Source organism: Pristiophorus japonicus, chromosome 20, assembly GCF_044704955.1.
Source record: "Pristiophorus japonicus isolate sPriJap1 chromosome 20, sPriJap1.hap1, whole genome shotgun sequence".
NCBI classification, from domain to species: Eukaryota; Metazoa; Chordata; class Chondrichthyes; family Pristiophoridae; genus Pristiophorus; species Pristiophorus japonicus.
The window spans coordinates 87,650,475-87,666,360 of NC_091996.1; the positions used below are offsets into that span (position 1 = coordinate 87,650,475).

The 15,886-nt window shown below is 53.3% G+C and overlaps 1 protein-coding gene across 1 annotated transcript in view; it reads left to right on the plus strand.

Moving 5' to 3' along the window:
- The window catches only part of LOC139232817 (TSC22 domain family protein 4), a 61,062-nt gene extending 45,211 nt beyond the window's left edge, over positions 1-15,851 (plus strand). The window contains exons 4-5 of the mRNA XM_070863312.1: positions 15,007-15,058; positions 15,732-15,851. Of these exons, the coding sequence (XP_070719413.1) occupies positions 15,007-15,058; positions 15,732-15,851 (172 nt within the window). The remainder of the gene's footprint in view (positions 1-15,006; positions 15,059-15,731) is intronic.
- Positions 15,852-15,886: the final 35 nt, after the last annotated feature.

Genomic DNA, 15,886 nt, shown 5'->3' on the forward strand with positions numbered 1-15,886 from the left:
GGCATGATCTTGGAATAAGGGGCCGCCCATTTAAAACAGAGATGAGGAGGAATTTCTTCTCTGAGGGTTGTAAATCTGTGGAATTTGCTGCCTTAGAGAGCTGTGGCAGCCGGGACATTGAATAAATTTAAGACAGAAATAGACAGTTTCTTGAACGATAAGGGGTTATGGGGAGTGGGCGGGGAAGTGGAGCTGAGTCCATGATCAGATCAGCCATGATCATATTGAATGGCGGAGCAGGTTCGAGGGGCCGTATGGCCTATTATTCCTGCTCCTATTTCTTATGTTCTTATGAGTTCTCCCCAGTGCTGGGGCCAATATTTGTGCCTCAATCAACATAACAAAAACAGATTATCTGGGCCATTATCACATTGCTGTGTGTGGGAGCTTGCTGTCCGCAAGTTGGCTACCGCGTTTCCCACATTACAACAGTGACTGCACGTCCAAATGTACTTCGTTGGCTGTAAAGTGCTTTGAGACGTCCAGCGATCGTGAAAGGTGCTATATAAATGCAAGTCTTTCTTTCTGTAGTCCTCGACTCCCCAACCAGTGGAAATGGTTTCTCTCTTTCTACCCTATTTCCCCTTAATAGCTTGGAAGCTTCGATCAAAACACCCTTTATCCTTCTAAATGCCAAGAAATACATCCCTTCACTTAAGCCCCATTTGATTGCAGAGTCTAAAATGTTCTAGTGCATTGTCGGAGGAACTAATCCTGTTGGATCCAGCGGTTCAGACTGAATGCTTAAAGTCCTTTCTGCACCCTTTGAAGAATAGCTGGATGATCTGGCGTCTTGTTCACCCTTCCGCCTTCAACCAACACTGTCCGAAATGGACAAACTGGTCCCTCCTTAAATAGCTATTTGTGGGACCTTGCTGTGTGTGACTTCGCTGCTATGTTTGCCCACAGCGGCGATTGCGCTTCAAGACGTAGGAAGAAAAGAAAGACTTGCATTTGTGTAGCGCCTTTCACAGCCACCAGACGTCCCAAAGCACTTTACGCTCAATCAATGGAGTGTAGTCACTGTTGTAATGTGGGAAACGCCAATTTGCGCACAAGCAAACTCTCACAAACAGCAATGTGATAATGACCAGGTATTCTGTTTTTTTGTGATGTTGAGTGAAGGATAAATATTGGCCCCAGGACACCGGGGAGAACTCCCCTGGCTCTTCTTCGAAATAGTGCCATGGGATCTTTTGCGTCCAGCTGAGAGGGCAGACGGGGCCTCGGTTTAATGGCTCATCCTGAAAGACGGCACCTCTGACAGTGCGGCACTCCCTCAGCACTGCCCTGGAGTGTCTGCCTAGATTTTTGTGGTCAAGTATTCGGAGTGGGACTCGAACCCACAACCTTCTGACTCAGCAGGCGAGTGAAGCTGCCCGCTGAGCCACAGGTTGACACTACCTTATTGGATGTGAAGTGCTTTGGACAGCCCCGTGAAATGCAATCAGGAGCTATTTAAATGCCTCCAGGCAATGAACTTTGGGATGTCCCAAAATTAAGATTGGTGGAGGCTGGGTGGAGGAGAGGGCCCATTTGACTCGTCGAAGGCGGTGCCTTTCTACATCCTGGACGTTATTCAGTGTAGGTGGAGGTTGGCCCGATTTGAAGAATAAGATAGACTAAAATTGGAGCCCAGCTTTCAGTTCTTCTTCATCATAGGCAGTCCTTCGGAAGACTTCTTAGGTGACTGAACAGTCCAATACGGGAATTACAGTCCCTGTCACAGGTGGGACAGATAGTTGTAGAAGGAAAGGGTGGGTGGGACTGGTTTGCCACACGCTCCTTCCGCTGCCTGCGCTTGCTTTCTGCACGCTCTCGGCGACGAGACTCGAGGTGCTCAGCGCCCTCCCGGATGCACTTCCTCCACTTAGGGCGGACTGGTCTTTGGCCAGGGACTCCCAGGTGTCGGTGGGGTTGTTGCACTTTATCAGGGAGGCTTTGAGGGTGTCCTTGTAACATTTCCTCTGCCCACCTTTGGCTCGTTTGCCGTGTAGGAGTTCCGAGTAGAGCGCTTGCTTTGGGAGTCTCGTGTCGGGCATGTGGACAATGTGGCCTGCCCAGCGGAGCTGATCAAGCTTTCAGTTAAGCCTCTGATGGAACACAAGCCAGAACACTAACCTGGACAGGACATCACTGCCCCGTCACTATCTGCTATGCCGTCACCATAGGTAGACAATGCCGGAGAAAGAAGCTGCAGAGAAAAAAAGTGTAGTCGCTGTTGTAATGTAGGAATCGCGGCAGCCAATTTGCGCACAGCAAGCTCCCACAAACAGCAATGTGATAATGGCCCAGATAATCTGTTTTTGTTATGTTGATTGAGGGATAAATATTGGGCAGGATACCGGGGATCACTCCCCTGCTCTTCTAATTAGTGCCACGGGATCTTTTATGCTCACCTGAGAGAGCAGACGGGACCCTCGATTTAACGTCTCATCCTGAAAGACTGCCCCCTCCGGCAGTGCGCCGCCCCCTCGGCGCTGCCCCTCCGGCAGTGCGCCGCCCCCTCGGCGCTGCCCCTCCGGCAGTGCAGCGCCCTCTCGGTGCTGCCCCGAGTGCGTCGGCCTAGATTTTTGTGCAGAAGTCTCTGGAGGAAAATGCTGCGAGAGAGGGCTCTGAAATGTGCAATCTGCAACTAACTGTGGGGTAACCGTGATTTAATTTAGAAGTACTGAATTAAAAATGTCAAATTAGTCTCCCCTTCGGACCGCTGCAAAATGAGAAAAGCATGTGCACATTTTTGCGAGCCCCTCCCGGATACGATTCTGTACGCTTCTATCTCTTTCTCTCCCCCCGCTATATTGATCACAGCATTCCAACATGTCTGGAGGGCCCCCTTATTTGTTGCTGTATCACGTCCCACTGGTGTGCAAGAACAGCCGTTTCTAATGAGCCCAATTACCATTTCAAAGGGACCGGACCAAGAGTCTTTTGTGCACTCAAATGTCACTCTGGTCATAAGCAGGAAAGTTGTTTACTGCCGACTCTGTTAACTCCTGCGTGGAGGGGCCTTCGAAGTCGCTTGTAGATTAAATCCACATTAAACGCAGCACGCTCCAAACCGTGTGGTGGGGTTTATCGTCCTCTGAGGGTAGTCATTAACCCATGTAGGTAGAATTTACAGCACAGAGACGGGCTATTCTTGCTGAAAGCCAACAACAACTTGTATTTATATAGCGCCTTTAACCTAGTGAAACGTCCCAAGGCGCTTCACAGGAGTATTAGATGAAAAATTTGACTCCGAGCCGCATAAGTAGGAAATGGCGCAGGTGACTGAAAGCTTTGTCAAAGAGGTCGGCTTTAAGGAGCGACTTGAAGGAGGAGAGAGAGGCGGAGAGGTTTAGGCAGGGAGTTCCAAAGCTTGGGGCCCAGGCAATAGAAGGCACGGCCACCGATGATTGAGCGGTTATAATCAAGGATGCTCAAGAGGGCAGAATTAGAGGAGTGCAGACATCTCGGGGGGGGGGGGGGGGGGGAAGCTGGAGGTGATCACAGAGATAGGGAGGGGGGCGAGGGCCATGGAGGAATTTGAAAATAAGGATGAGAATTTTCAAATCAAGGTGTTGCTTAAGCAGGACTCTGCGAGTTAGGACACGGGGCAGCGAGCACATGGGATGATGGGTGAGCAGGACTCTGTGCGAGTTAGGACACGGGGCAGCGAGCACATGGGATGATGGGTGAGCAGGACTCTGTGCGAGTTAGGACACGGGGCAGCGAGCACAGGGGGTGATGGGTGAGCGGGACTCTGTGCGAGTTAGGACACGGGGCAGCGAGCACATGGGATGATGGGTGAGCGGGACTCTGTGCGAGTTAGGACACGGGGCAGCGAGCACAGGGGGTGATGGGTGAGCGGGACTCGGTGCGAGTTAGGACATGGGGGCAGCGAGCACAGGGGGTGATGGGTGAGCGGGACTCGGTGCGAGTTAGGACACGGGGCAGCCACGTTTTGGATCACCTCTAATTTACGTAGGGTAGAATGTGGGAGGCCAGCCAGGAATGTGTTGGAATAGTCAACAGGCTAGAGGTAACAAAGGCATGGATGAGGGCTTCAGCAGTGGATGAGCTGAGGTGGGCGATGTTACGGAGGTGAAAATAGGTGGTCTTAGTTATGCTGCGGATACGTGACCGAAAGCTCATTTCAGGGTCAAGGGTTGCGAAGAGTGTGGTCGATCCCCAGACAGGAGTTGGGGAGAGGGATGCAGGGTCGGTGGCTGGGGAACGGAGTTTGTGGCGGGGACCAAAAACAATGGCTCAAGTCTTCCAATTGGAGAAAATTACTGCTCATCCAGAACTGGATGTGGGACAAGCAGTCTGACAATTTAGAGACCGAGGAGGGGTCGAGAGAAGTGGTGGTGAGGTAGAGCTGGGTGTCATCAGCGTACATGTGGAAACTGACGCTGTGTTTCCGGATAATGTCGCCAAGGAGCAACATGTGGATGGGAGATAGGGGGCCAAGGATAGGTTCTTGGGGGACACCGGAAGTAACGATGCAGGGGGCGGGAAGAGAAGCCGATGCAGGTGATTCTCTGGCTACGATTGGATAGATCAGAATGGAACCAGGGGAGTGCAGTCCCACCCAGCTAGACGCGGTGGAGAGGCTTTGGAGGATGGAGTATCAAAGGCTGCAGACAAGTCCTGCCGGATACCCGTTTGTCATTCCTACGCTATCGGAAGGCCTGGCTTTTGTACTCCGATCACGGACCCTGTCCGTTAGCCTGGCCCGTGACTCTGTGAATGACTGCAGCACAGGTCAGCAGCATGTGTTCACAGAGCTACCTGAATAGCCTCTGCCGCAAGGATGCCTGTATCTTGGTGCTGTGGCTGGAAAGTACCGGCTGGGCTAAGAGTCGAGTTGTTCCTTGCCATCGAGCAGAGTTGGATATCCTCCCCTGCCCCCTCCATCCTTGGAATATAAAGCCTCGCATTTCTATAGTGCCTTTCACGACCTCAGAACATTTTACAGTCGATGAGGTACATTTGAGGTGTTGTAATATGGGAAACGCGGCAGCCAATTTGCGCACAGCAAGCTCCCACAAGCAGCAATGTGATGATGACCAGATCATCCGTTTTAGCGACGTTAGTTGCGGGATAAATAGTGGCCGTGAGATCTTTTTGACGTCCGCCTGAGAGTTTAACGTCTCATCTGAAAGACGGCACCTCCGACAACGCAGCACTCCCTCAGTACTGGCATTGAGAGTGTCGACCTAGATTTATGTGCTCAAGTCACTGGAGTGGGACTCGAACCCACAACCTTCTGACTGAGGCACGAGTGCTCCCTGCTGAGCCACGGCTGACTCACACCGTACAATACACACCTCTTTTGACGCTCCCGGAAGGTAATTTTAATCCAGCTCCCCGGGCGGGAATCCCACGGGATGGCGTGGAACACGGGTGGGCGAGTAAAACGGGCCTCTTTGTCTAGATTTGCACGTGCTGCGATGGCCAATTGGGCTCCGTACCTGGTGCTCGTGGGCCATAACCCAGTGCCAGTCCAGCAGGGGAGGAGAACAATGGCTAAACATTGATGCTTGACCCCCATCCCGGGCAGTCCAAGAAAGATTGATCGGAGTGAGAAGCTCAGAACTGTGGAGGAGGAGCAGGGAGATTTAAGGGTCCGTGTACAGAAATCACTAAAGCAATCAAAATGGCTACAGGAGTGTTGGCCTTTATCTCAAAGACTAGCATACAAAGGTCTGGAGGTTCTGTTACAGCTGTACAGAGCCTTGGTCAGACCCTCGTCTGGAGTAACTGCGCTGGATTCTCGGCCCCGTGCCTCGAAGGATATACTGGCCTCTGTGGGGGAGTAAAACAGAATCACCAGAATGATCATTGCGAGTTCATCGGTGTTTCAATGAAGGACTTAATATTCCAGATCCCGAACTACATCCTGAAGGGTGGAAGATGCCTGTGCGTGGATTTTTTTAACGTGGGTGGCCGTTGCACACCAGCCACCACACGGGCTTGCCAGAGCTAGGTCTTGGTCCAGTGGCAAGGGTTAACCAGGACGACTGGAGACCTGCTCTGCTGCACGGACCTAGTGTGCGCACACATCGCACAGTATGGGCTGCCCCTGGGCCCTCGCCTCTTCTGGGACCTGAACTCACGCCTCTCCTGGGCCCCGATCACATCCCTCTACGAACTCTTGCCGCTGCTTCGCCCCGACATCTCCGCTCCTCCTATGCAACAGCTTTGTATCTGCCATGTTTCAGCAGCCAGAAGGGCAGAGCTGGCTACTGGGAGACAAACGGTACGGCCTCGCCACCTGGCTCACGATGCCCTACGCGTAACCCGGACGGAAGCTGACCGTCAATACAACATGTCGCACATTGCGACGATACCAGAATGATACCCGGGGCTAAAGGGGTTAAATTGTGAGCTCAGCTTGCATAGGCTAGGTTTGTATTCCCTCGAGCATGGAAGATTAAGGGGTGATCTAATCGAGGTGTTTACAATGAATAAAGGATTTGATGAGGTTGAGAGAGAAACTCTTTCCTCTGGTGGGGGAATCCAGAACAAGGGGGCATAACCAGTGTTCCCCTCATTTTTGGGGGATGTGTTAATTTGCCATATCTAAAGCTGTGATTGGGGGCACCCCACCCTCCCATGTTCCTAACCTTTCTGCCCCCCCCACCCCCAAGTGACAGTGTCATGCCTTCCGGTTTTCATCCAGTCTTACCATCTGGATCATGCTCTTGCTCTCAAACCTCAAACTTCCCCCACCAAGTTCCTGACACTCCCCCAGATCCCTCCCTCCCTCTGATCTCCTCCTCTCCCCGGCGCGCGCTCTCTCTCCCCGGTGCTCCTTTTACCCCCCCCCCCCCCGGTCTCTCCCTCCCTCCCTCCCTCTCCTCCCCCCCCCACCCCGTCTCTCTCTCTCTCTCTCTCTCTCTCTCTCTCCCCCTCTCTCACCCTCTCCGTCTCTCTCTCTCTCTCTCTCCCTCTCCGTCTCTATCCCTCTCCCTCTCTCCCCGTCTCTCTCTCTCTCTCTCCTTCTCCATCTCACCCCGTCTCTCTCTCTCTCTCTCCCTCTCCGTCTCCCCCTGTCTCTCTCTCTCTCCCTCTCCATCTCTCCCCGTCTCTCTCTCTCCTTCTCCATCTCACCCCGTCTCTCTCTCTCTCTCTCTCTCTCTCTCTCTCCCTCTCCGTCGTCTCTCTCTCTCTCTCTCTCTCCGTCTCTGTCTCCCCCCGTCTCTCCCTCTCCGTCTCCCCCCCCCCCCCCCCATCTCTCCCTCTCTCGTTTTTCGATTCACGGAGCTGAACAAAGTGTGGGCTACACTGTGGGGTACTGCGCATGTGCGGCTGGACCTCGGAGCCAGCACACATGCGCAGAAGAGCACAAAGATGTTCATGCACTTCATTTTTTTTTGAGCGCCGCATTCACAGTTTCAAGCACCCGCGAAACTTAACATTGGACAAACAGCCGCACAGCTTGGCCATAATGTTAAAATTAGAGCAGGGGTGATGTCGGGAAGCACTTCTTCACACAATAGGGGGGGGTGGGAATCTGGAACCTCCCCGTCAAAACAAAAAGCTATTGAGGCTGGGGGTCAATTGAAAATTGTAGAACCGATTTTTTTTTTTTTTGGTTAGGTAAGGGTATTCAGGGTTACGGAACCGAGGCGGGTAGATGGAATTAACAATCCAGATCCACCATGATCTAATTGAATGGCAGAACAGGCACGCGGGGCTGAATGGCCTCCTCCTAATCCTATATTCCTTTCAATTTCGAGAGCATGTTTTTGAATGTAGGGCTCCTTTTATTTAAAAAACATACACACACACACACACACACACACACACACACACACACACACGTGGGTTTGCAGAGATTTTGCAGCTTGGCACAGAGTCAGCACAGAAGACGGTGGGAGTATCTTGTTCCATGCCAGCCAGTCGCGATGAAAGGCGTGGGTCGATGTGCCATGCTTGCTGTGAATATTAAGAGTGCGGGAACCTGGGCTCGTAGCATCAGGACAAAAGCCTCCCGAGTTACAGTACAGGAAAGCCCCGATTGCAAACAACGCACCCTGGTGCCGGACTGCGAGTGGAGAGAAGGTCCCCGTGCGTTCCACGCCCGACTCTCCCGCCAGCGGTGGGGGGGGGGGTGGGGGGGTGTCGTTCTCCGGTCGCGCCCGAGCCGGTCAGCCCTCCCTTCCGTCGACGCCGCGGCCACGTAAGACAGGCAGGAGTTCCCCGTCGGGCAAGACCACGCTGTCGGCCCGCGAGATGTCCAACCCGCGCTTCCGCGGCTGCTGCGTCTCCAACAGCAACAACAGCAACCTGAGGGCGTCGTCGCCAAGCCGCCGGCAGCGAGGGTCCGAGGGCCGGCCGAGCCCCAGCCTCGGCACCGAGCGCCTCAGCAACGCCAGAAGCAAGAGCTATAACCGCAACGTGGACAAGAACCTCCTGTCTCTCCTGCTCTTCTTCCACAGGTAAAGGGCTGCGCAGGCCAGCACGGGGCGGGGTCAGAATCAATCCGCGGATAGAAAGGCGCACGGCTACTTGTGTCCAACACTTATAGACCGAACGGACTTGCCTTTATACAGCACCGTTCATAACCTCAGGACCTCTCAAAGTGCTTGGCAGCTCATTACCCGTTTTGAAGCGTAGTCACCGTTGTGATGTAGGAAAACGCGGCAACCAAATTGCACACACAAAGCTCCCACAGTGTGGTAACGACCAGATAATCTGCTGGTGATGTTGATTGAGGGATAAATACTGGCCCTATCATCATCATAGGCAGTCCCTCGAAACGAGGATGACTTGCTTCCACGCCAAAAAAGGATATGTTCACGGGTGTTTCAATGTCCCGAACTACATCCTGAAGGGTGGAAGATGCCTGTGCGTGGATTTTTTTTTAGCGTCTGGTGACTGTTGCACACCAGCCTCTATTGGCCCCAGGACACTGGGGAGAACTCTACTTTGAAATAGTGCCCGTGGGATCTTTTACGTCCACCCGAGAGGGCAGACGGGGCGCTCGGTTTAACGCCTCATCCGAAAGATGGCACCTCCGACAGTGCGGCGCTCCCTCATTGCTGGCACGGGGAGTGTCGGTCTGGATTATGTGCTCAAGTCTCTGGAGTGGGACTCGAACCCACGACCTTCTGACTCAGAGGCGCGCGAGCGTGACCCACTGAGCCACGTCTGGCACCGAGAATTACATGGGTGTGATTCTAAGGAGCAGTTCCTGAACCTAATTGGAATTTTTCAGTGGCCTATCGCTGGTGTGGCAGTGATCAAACAGACATGGGGAACTCCGTGCTTTGATGGGAGTAGTCTATTCTGTGGTGGGGTAGTAGGTAAATTAAAAACATAGAAAGTATTAAGCTTGTATTAAACTTGACTGGTCTATAGATTTCAGGTATGTCTCCAGAGTTTTAAATACCTGTCAGAGTTCTGTTTTCCATATTCTAATTGAGAATCTTCCCAGAATATAGTACATTTTTTAAAATTTAAGCTTTCCTAATTTTGATGTCCACATCCTCTTAAAGTGCTTCAGTATTGCTGCACTGGTTTGTGGCGTAGGAACGGCAAGAGATCGTGGCGGAGGTTCGGCGAATGAGGGTATGGGGCCCAGAAGAGGCGAGGGCCCAGGGGCAGCACGGGCCCAGCCCACACTGCGATATGTGTGCACACTAGGTCTGTGCAGCAGAGCTGGTCTCCAGTCGTCCTGGTTTTAACCCTTGCCACTGGATAAAAACCGAGCTCTGTCAAGCCCGTGTGGTGGCTGGTGTGCAACGGCCACCCCACGTTAAAAAAAAAAAAAATCCACGCACAGGCATCTTCCACCCCCTCAACTGAAGTTCAGGACTGGAACATCGGGTCCTTCATTGGAACATCTGTGAACTCTCGTGGAAGCAAGTCATCCTCGTTCGAGGGACCGCCTATGATGATGAATAGGGAAAGCTATAATCGCATCTCAGGGGTCCTGGGTTAGGGCGGGCGGGGGGGGAATTGGCCAAAATTCCTACTCGTTGTCACCGCCCCTTGCTGGGATGTGCAGGTCAGTGAGGACAGGATCTGGGCTTGGCAGTGTTGACGCCAAACTTGGGTGGTGGTGGGGCTGCTGGCTCCAATGGAACTGCACCCTAACAAGAGCCTCCAGTAAGAGAGGATGTATACGTTGTGAAATTACCCCCGAACGTGGGGGACATAACCTTCAAATTAGAGCTAGGCTGTTCCGGATGTATGGGAGCACTTTTTCCCCACACGAGGTGGTGGAAATCTGGAACGCTTTCCCCTTAAAAGCTGAAGGTCAGAAATGGCAAAACTAAGATTGGTAGATTTTTGTCGGGCAGGGGTATTGAGGGTTACAGAACCAAGGCGGGTAAATGGAGCTAAGATACAGATCAGCCACCATCTAATTGAATGGCAGACAGGCTCGAGGGGCTGAATGGCCACCTTCTGTTCCGATGTCTAATGGCGGACCCTGGGAGTGGGTGCGAGTGTTGGTGCTGGGACCTCTGTCAAGCGCCTTTCAACTGTGATTTGTCGCTGGCTTTGCTACTGCTTAGCAACCTGCAAGTTTCTTGGCAGCCGCGCTTTAATTAAGATTGGCAGGAATAGAGTCCAGTGTTGGGGAGAGGGGCGGGCGCGGAAGTGGAGAGCGGGGCCTTTATCTAAAACTAACTTGTTGAATCCGCTAATGAGTCAAGGAATTGGCTGCTTTCTCATCCTTGTTTTAAACTGCTCGCCCGTTCCCTACAGTCCTGAGATACCCGCGCTCCACCAGTTCTGGCTTCTTGTTCGTCCCCAATTTTCATCACCCCACCATTGCCGTCAGTGCCTTCAGTTGGCTAGACCATAAGCTCTGGAATTCCCTTCCTAAATCTCTCTCTCTCTCTCTCTCTCTCTCTCTCTCTCTCTCTCTCTCCTTTTAAAACCTGCCTCTCTGACCGAACTTTTGGTCATCTGTCCTAATATCTCGTTATGTGGCTAAGTGTCAAATTTTAAAGAAAGAGAGACTTTCTATAGCACCTTTCACCACCACCAGACGACGCAATGGAGTACTTTTAGAGTGCAGTCACTGTTGTAATGTGGGAAACGCGGCAGCCAATTTGCGCACAGCAAGCTCCCACACACAGCAATGTGATAGTGACCAGATAATCTGTTTTTGTGATGTTGATTGAGGGATAAATATTGGCCCCAGGACCGGGGGAGAATTCCCCTGCTCTTCTTCAAAATAGAGCCCTGGGATCTTTTACGTGCACCTGAGAGAGCAGACGGGGCCTCGGTTTAACGTCTCATCCGAAAGACCATACCTCAGACTGTCCGGCGCTCCCTCAGCACTGCACTGGGAGTGCCAGCCTAGATTTGTGTGCTCAAGTCTCTGGAGTGGGACTTGAACCCATAACCTTCTGACTCAGAGGTGAGAGAGTGCTGCCCACTGAGCCACAGCTGACACTCTAGTTTTGTTTGGTGACGGTCCTGTGAGGTGTCTTGGGATGTTTTACGACATTACAGGCGCTGTATAAATACAAGTTGTTGCTTTAGGACAGGAGTTTTGAGACTCTCGTACATGCGTTTCCCATGTGTGCAGGCTCTCGGGGGGGGGGGGGGGGGGGGGCTGTCCTGTAGCACAGAATGCAGCTGAGGCTATGCTCACACGTAGAGAAGGATGCTCAAATCTTACACCAGTTGGGCGTCTTCCTACTTGTGGTACAGAAAACGTAATGCAATTCTTGGCCACCGGTGACTCACTGGGGTTGAAATCTCCACCAATGACTTGACACATCGCAGACCACAAATAGATGATCGCCGCACACTGTTACTCGGCCAGCCCAGTGTTTAGTGGTTAATCTTCATGCACAATAGACCTCTAACGTCCTTCAGTACGGCCCCGTCAACTCTGCGATTCAGCAACAGGAGTCAAACCCTCCCCACTGTACTCTGACAAAGTGAAATCCTAGTTCCTCACTGACAGCGGCCCACAGCAGAGAGTTGGGGGGGGGGGGTGGGTGGGTGGAGGGATGGGTGTTGATACATTCAGCTGCGGTAGTCTTGGTGGGGTGGGTTTGATGCCATAAAGAACGTCTTGCACTGATCATCATAGGCGGTCCCACGAACGAGGATGACTTGCTTCCACACGAGTTCACAGATGTTTCAACGAAGGACCCGATGTTCCAGTTCTGGACGCCAATTGAGGGGGTGGAAGATGCCCGTGCTTGGATTTTTTTAACGTGGGGTGACCATTGCAGCCACCACACGGGCTCGACAGAGCTAGGCCTTTATCCAGTGACAAGGGTTATCCAGGACGACTGGAGACCTGCTCTGCTGCACGGACCTAGTGCACGTACACATCGCACAGTGTGGGCTGGGCCCGTGCTGCCCCCTGGGCCCTCGGCTCTCTTGGGGGCCCCTATACCCCCATTCGCCGCATCTCTGCCCACGATCTCTCACCGCACTAAACATTTGCCGCACCTCCGCCGCGGTCACTCGCCGCCGAATCTCGGCCACGGTCCCCCACCGCTCCTTCGCCCCGATCATCCGGCGCATTGCTGCCTCGATCTCGCGTCGCTTCTCCGCCTCAATCATTCGCCCCACCTGCGCCGCGACCTTCCTGCTCCTTTGCTGGTTTTGGGCCCCACCAATGTTCCTGCCAAGCTCCAAACGGCGGCCTAGGTCCTGATGACGTCGCCCACCTCGAAGCCGTCACGCACTTGGAGCGGCTCACGTTGGAAGCTGTAGCATGCTCCAGCTCTTGTGCTCCCGCCCTGCGGTGGTGTGTTCTCTCACAGGTCGGGGTGGCCCATGATGTTGCAGGGGCCCGCGCTCCAGCTCTTGTAACCCGACCTGCAGTGGTGTCCTCTTCGCAACAGAATAATCCCTTCTAATCAATTCAAAGAGTTACAGTTTTAAAAAAAAAAATTGAAAAATGCCATCGCTGCCTCGTGTCCTAACTCGCACCGAGTCCCGCTCACCCATCACCCCCTGTGCTCGCTGCCCCCGTGTCCTAACTCGCACCGAGTCCCGCTCACCCATCACCCCCTGTGCTCGCTGCCCCTGTGTCCTAACTCGCACCGAGTCCCGCTCACCCATCACCCCCTGTGCTCGCTGTCCCCGTGTCCTAACTCGCACCGAGTCCCGCTCACCCATCACCCCCTGTGCTCGCTGCCCCGTGTCCTAACTCGCACCGCGTCCCGCTCACCCATCACCCCCTGTGCTCGCTGCCCCGTGTCCTAACTCGCACCGCGTCCCGCTCACCCATCACCCCCTGTGCTCGCTGCCCCGTGTCCTAACTCGCACCGAGTCCCGCTAACCCATCACCCCCTGTGCTCGCTGCCCCGTGTCCTAACTCGCACCAAGTCCCGCTCACCCATCACCCCCTGTGCTCGCTGACCTACATTGGCTTCCGGTTAAGCAACGCCTCGATTTCAAAATTCTCATCTTTATTTTCAAATCCCTCCATGGACCTCGTCCCTCCCTATCTCTGTGATCACCTCCAGCCCCTCAACCCCCCCGAGATGTCTGCGCTCTTCAAGCATCCCAGATTATAATCGCTCAAACATTGGTGGCCGTTCTATTTAAAGGGACTGCGCATTTGAAGAAACAGGCCGTGCAGAACAAAGCGCAGGGAACATTGCTGCCCCCAATGTCTATCGCTCGGCGGTGCAGCGGCTCTGTGACCTTCGATGCCCTGCATCCCTGGCGAGCATTTAAACCTGCCGTGTATTCAGGACAGAGCTGCTTGGAGTGGTTCTGGAGAAGCATTCATAGCACCACCAGGGGGCAGCATTGGCTCAGTGGGTAGCACTCTCTCTGACAGAGCCAAAGTGATAGTTGTATTGGCAGCCTTGATGACCACTGGCAGACAAGTCCCCGTTGCTTCTGAATAAATCGGATAGGACCAGGAGGAGGCCATTCAGCCCCTCGAGCCTGTTCCGCCATTCAATCAGATAATGGCTGATCTGTATCTTAACTCCATCTACCCGCCTTGTTTCTATATCCTTTATCCCATATCCAGCGAAAATCTATCGCTCTCTGATTTAAAATGATTAATTGAGCTGGCATCTACTGCTTTTTTTGGGAGAGAGTTCCACATTTCTACCACCCTTTGTGTGGAAGAAGTGTTTCTTATCTTCTCCCCTGAATGACCTGGCTCTGATTTTAAGGTGATGTCCCCCTTCTCCTCGACTTCCCCCACGCTCCCCCGCCCCGCCCCCCCCCAAACAGCAGAAAAAGTTTCTCTCTATTCACCTTATCAATTCCTTCCAAACCTCAATCGAATCACCCTTCAGCCGTCTTTATTCCCAGGAGTAGTTTATGTAATTTCTCCTCATAATCTAACCCTTGGTAACATTCTGGTGAATCTGTGCTGCCAAGGCCAATATATCCTTTCTTGGTTCAACGTCTCATTACGTCTTTCGGATGAGACGTTAAACCGAGGCCCCGTCTGCTCTCTCAGATGAACGTAAGAGATCCCACGGCCACTATTTGGAAGAAGAGCAGGGGAGTTCTCCCCAGTGTCCCGGGGCCAATATTTATCCCTCAATCAGCATAAGATTATCTGGGTCGTTATCACATTGCTGTTTGTGGGAGCTTGCTGTGTGCAAATTGGCTGCCGCGTTTCCCAAATTACAACAGTGACCACACTTCAAAATAGTACTTCATTGGCTGTAAAGCGCTTTAGGACGTCCGGTGGTCGTGAAAGGCGCTATGTAAAATGCAAGTCTTTCTTGCAGTGCACAGAACTATACACACTGCTCCAGATGTGGTCTAACCAGGGCTTTGGATAGCCGTGGCAAAACGTTTCACCGTTTCAGTGTAAAGTGAAGAAGTGAGCCCCTGTGTTGGGGTACTGTGGCTCTGCCCGTCTACCCATCGTGCCAAGTGTTGCCCCGGCCTGGCGGCAGGTACCGACGTGAATGCGTGCAGAGTCGAGGGGGGTTTTCTCCCACCCCCCCCCCCGGAGCCGATTCCCCAGTGACGGACTGTGTGCCGGGGATGCACTCTATGACGCCTCTCGCTCCGCTTTTGCTGACTGCTGTTCTCCTTTTCTCTCCCCAGCGGTTCCAGCAGCAGCATGGTTGCCATCGACAACAAGATTGAACAAGCCATGGTAAGTGTGCGAGGCGGTTGCACGTGGAGAAAGGGGGCTGGGCTTTTCTTGATTGCTGTGAATCTTTTGGAACTCTCTTACCCCCCCCCCCAGAGGGCTGTGGGGGTTCAGTCATTGAGATGCAAGACCAGGATCGATAGATTTTTGGATATTGAGGGATATGGGGACAGAACAGGAAAGTGGAGTTGAGGTAGATCAGCCTTGAACGGCAGAGCAGGCTCGAGGGGCCGAATGGCCTACTCCTGCTCCAATTGCTTACGATCTTCTAACCGAGGGCCCTGGGGCAGCACGGGCCCAGCCCACACTGTGCGATATGTGCAGCAGAGCTGGTCTCCAGTCGTCCTGGTTAACCCTTGCCACTGGACCAAGACCTCGCTCTGTCAAGCCCCGTGTGGTGGCTGGTGTGCAACGGCCACCCCACGTTAAAAAAATCCACCCACAGGCATCTTCCACCCCCCTCAATCAGAGTTCAGAACCTGGAACATCGGGTCCTTCATTGAAACATCTGTGAACTCTTGTGGAAGCAAGTCATCCTCGCTCGAGGGACGGCCCATGATGTTAACCGGTTGAATGTCAGAAGTGGGATCGGGCCACATGCCTCGAGGGCAGCACCTCGACTGTTCGGCTGTCCTGAGACATGGTAGCTCCTGACATGTCCACCCCCCACCCCCAGGGATGGTCCGATGTCTCTCAGCGAGAGGCAGCTTCTGTGGTTAGCACTTCCCCTCCGCCCTCGGAGCTCGAGTTTGTTTTCTTTAAAGTGTTGCCGAGCAAACAGGAAGCCACTGCGTGATTGGTCGTCCCCCGTACACCTCCCACCCCCCCCCC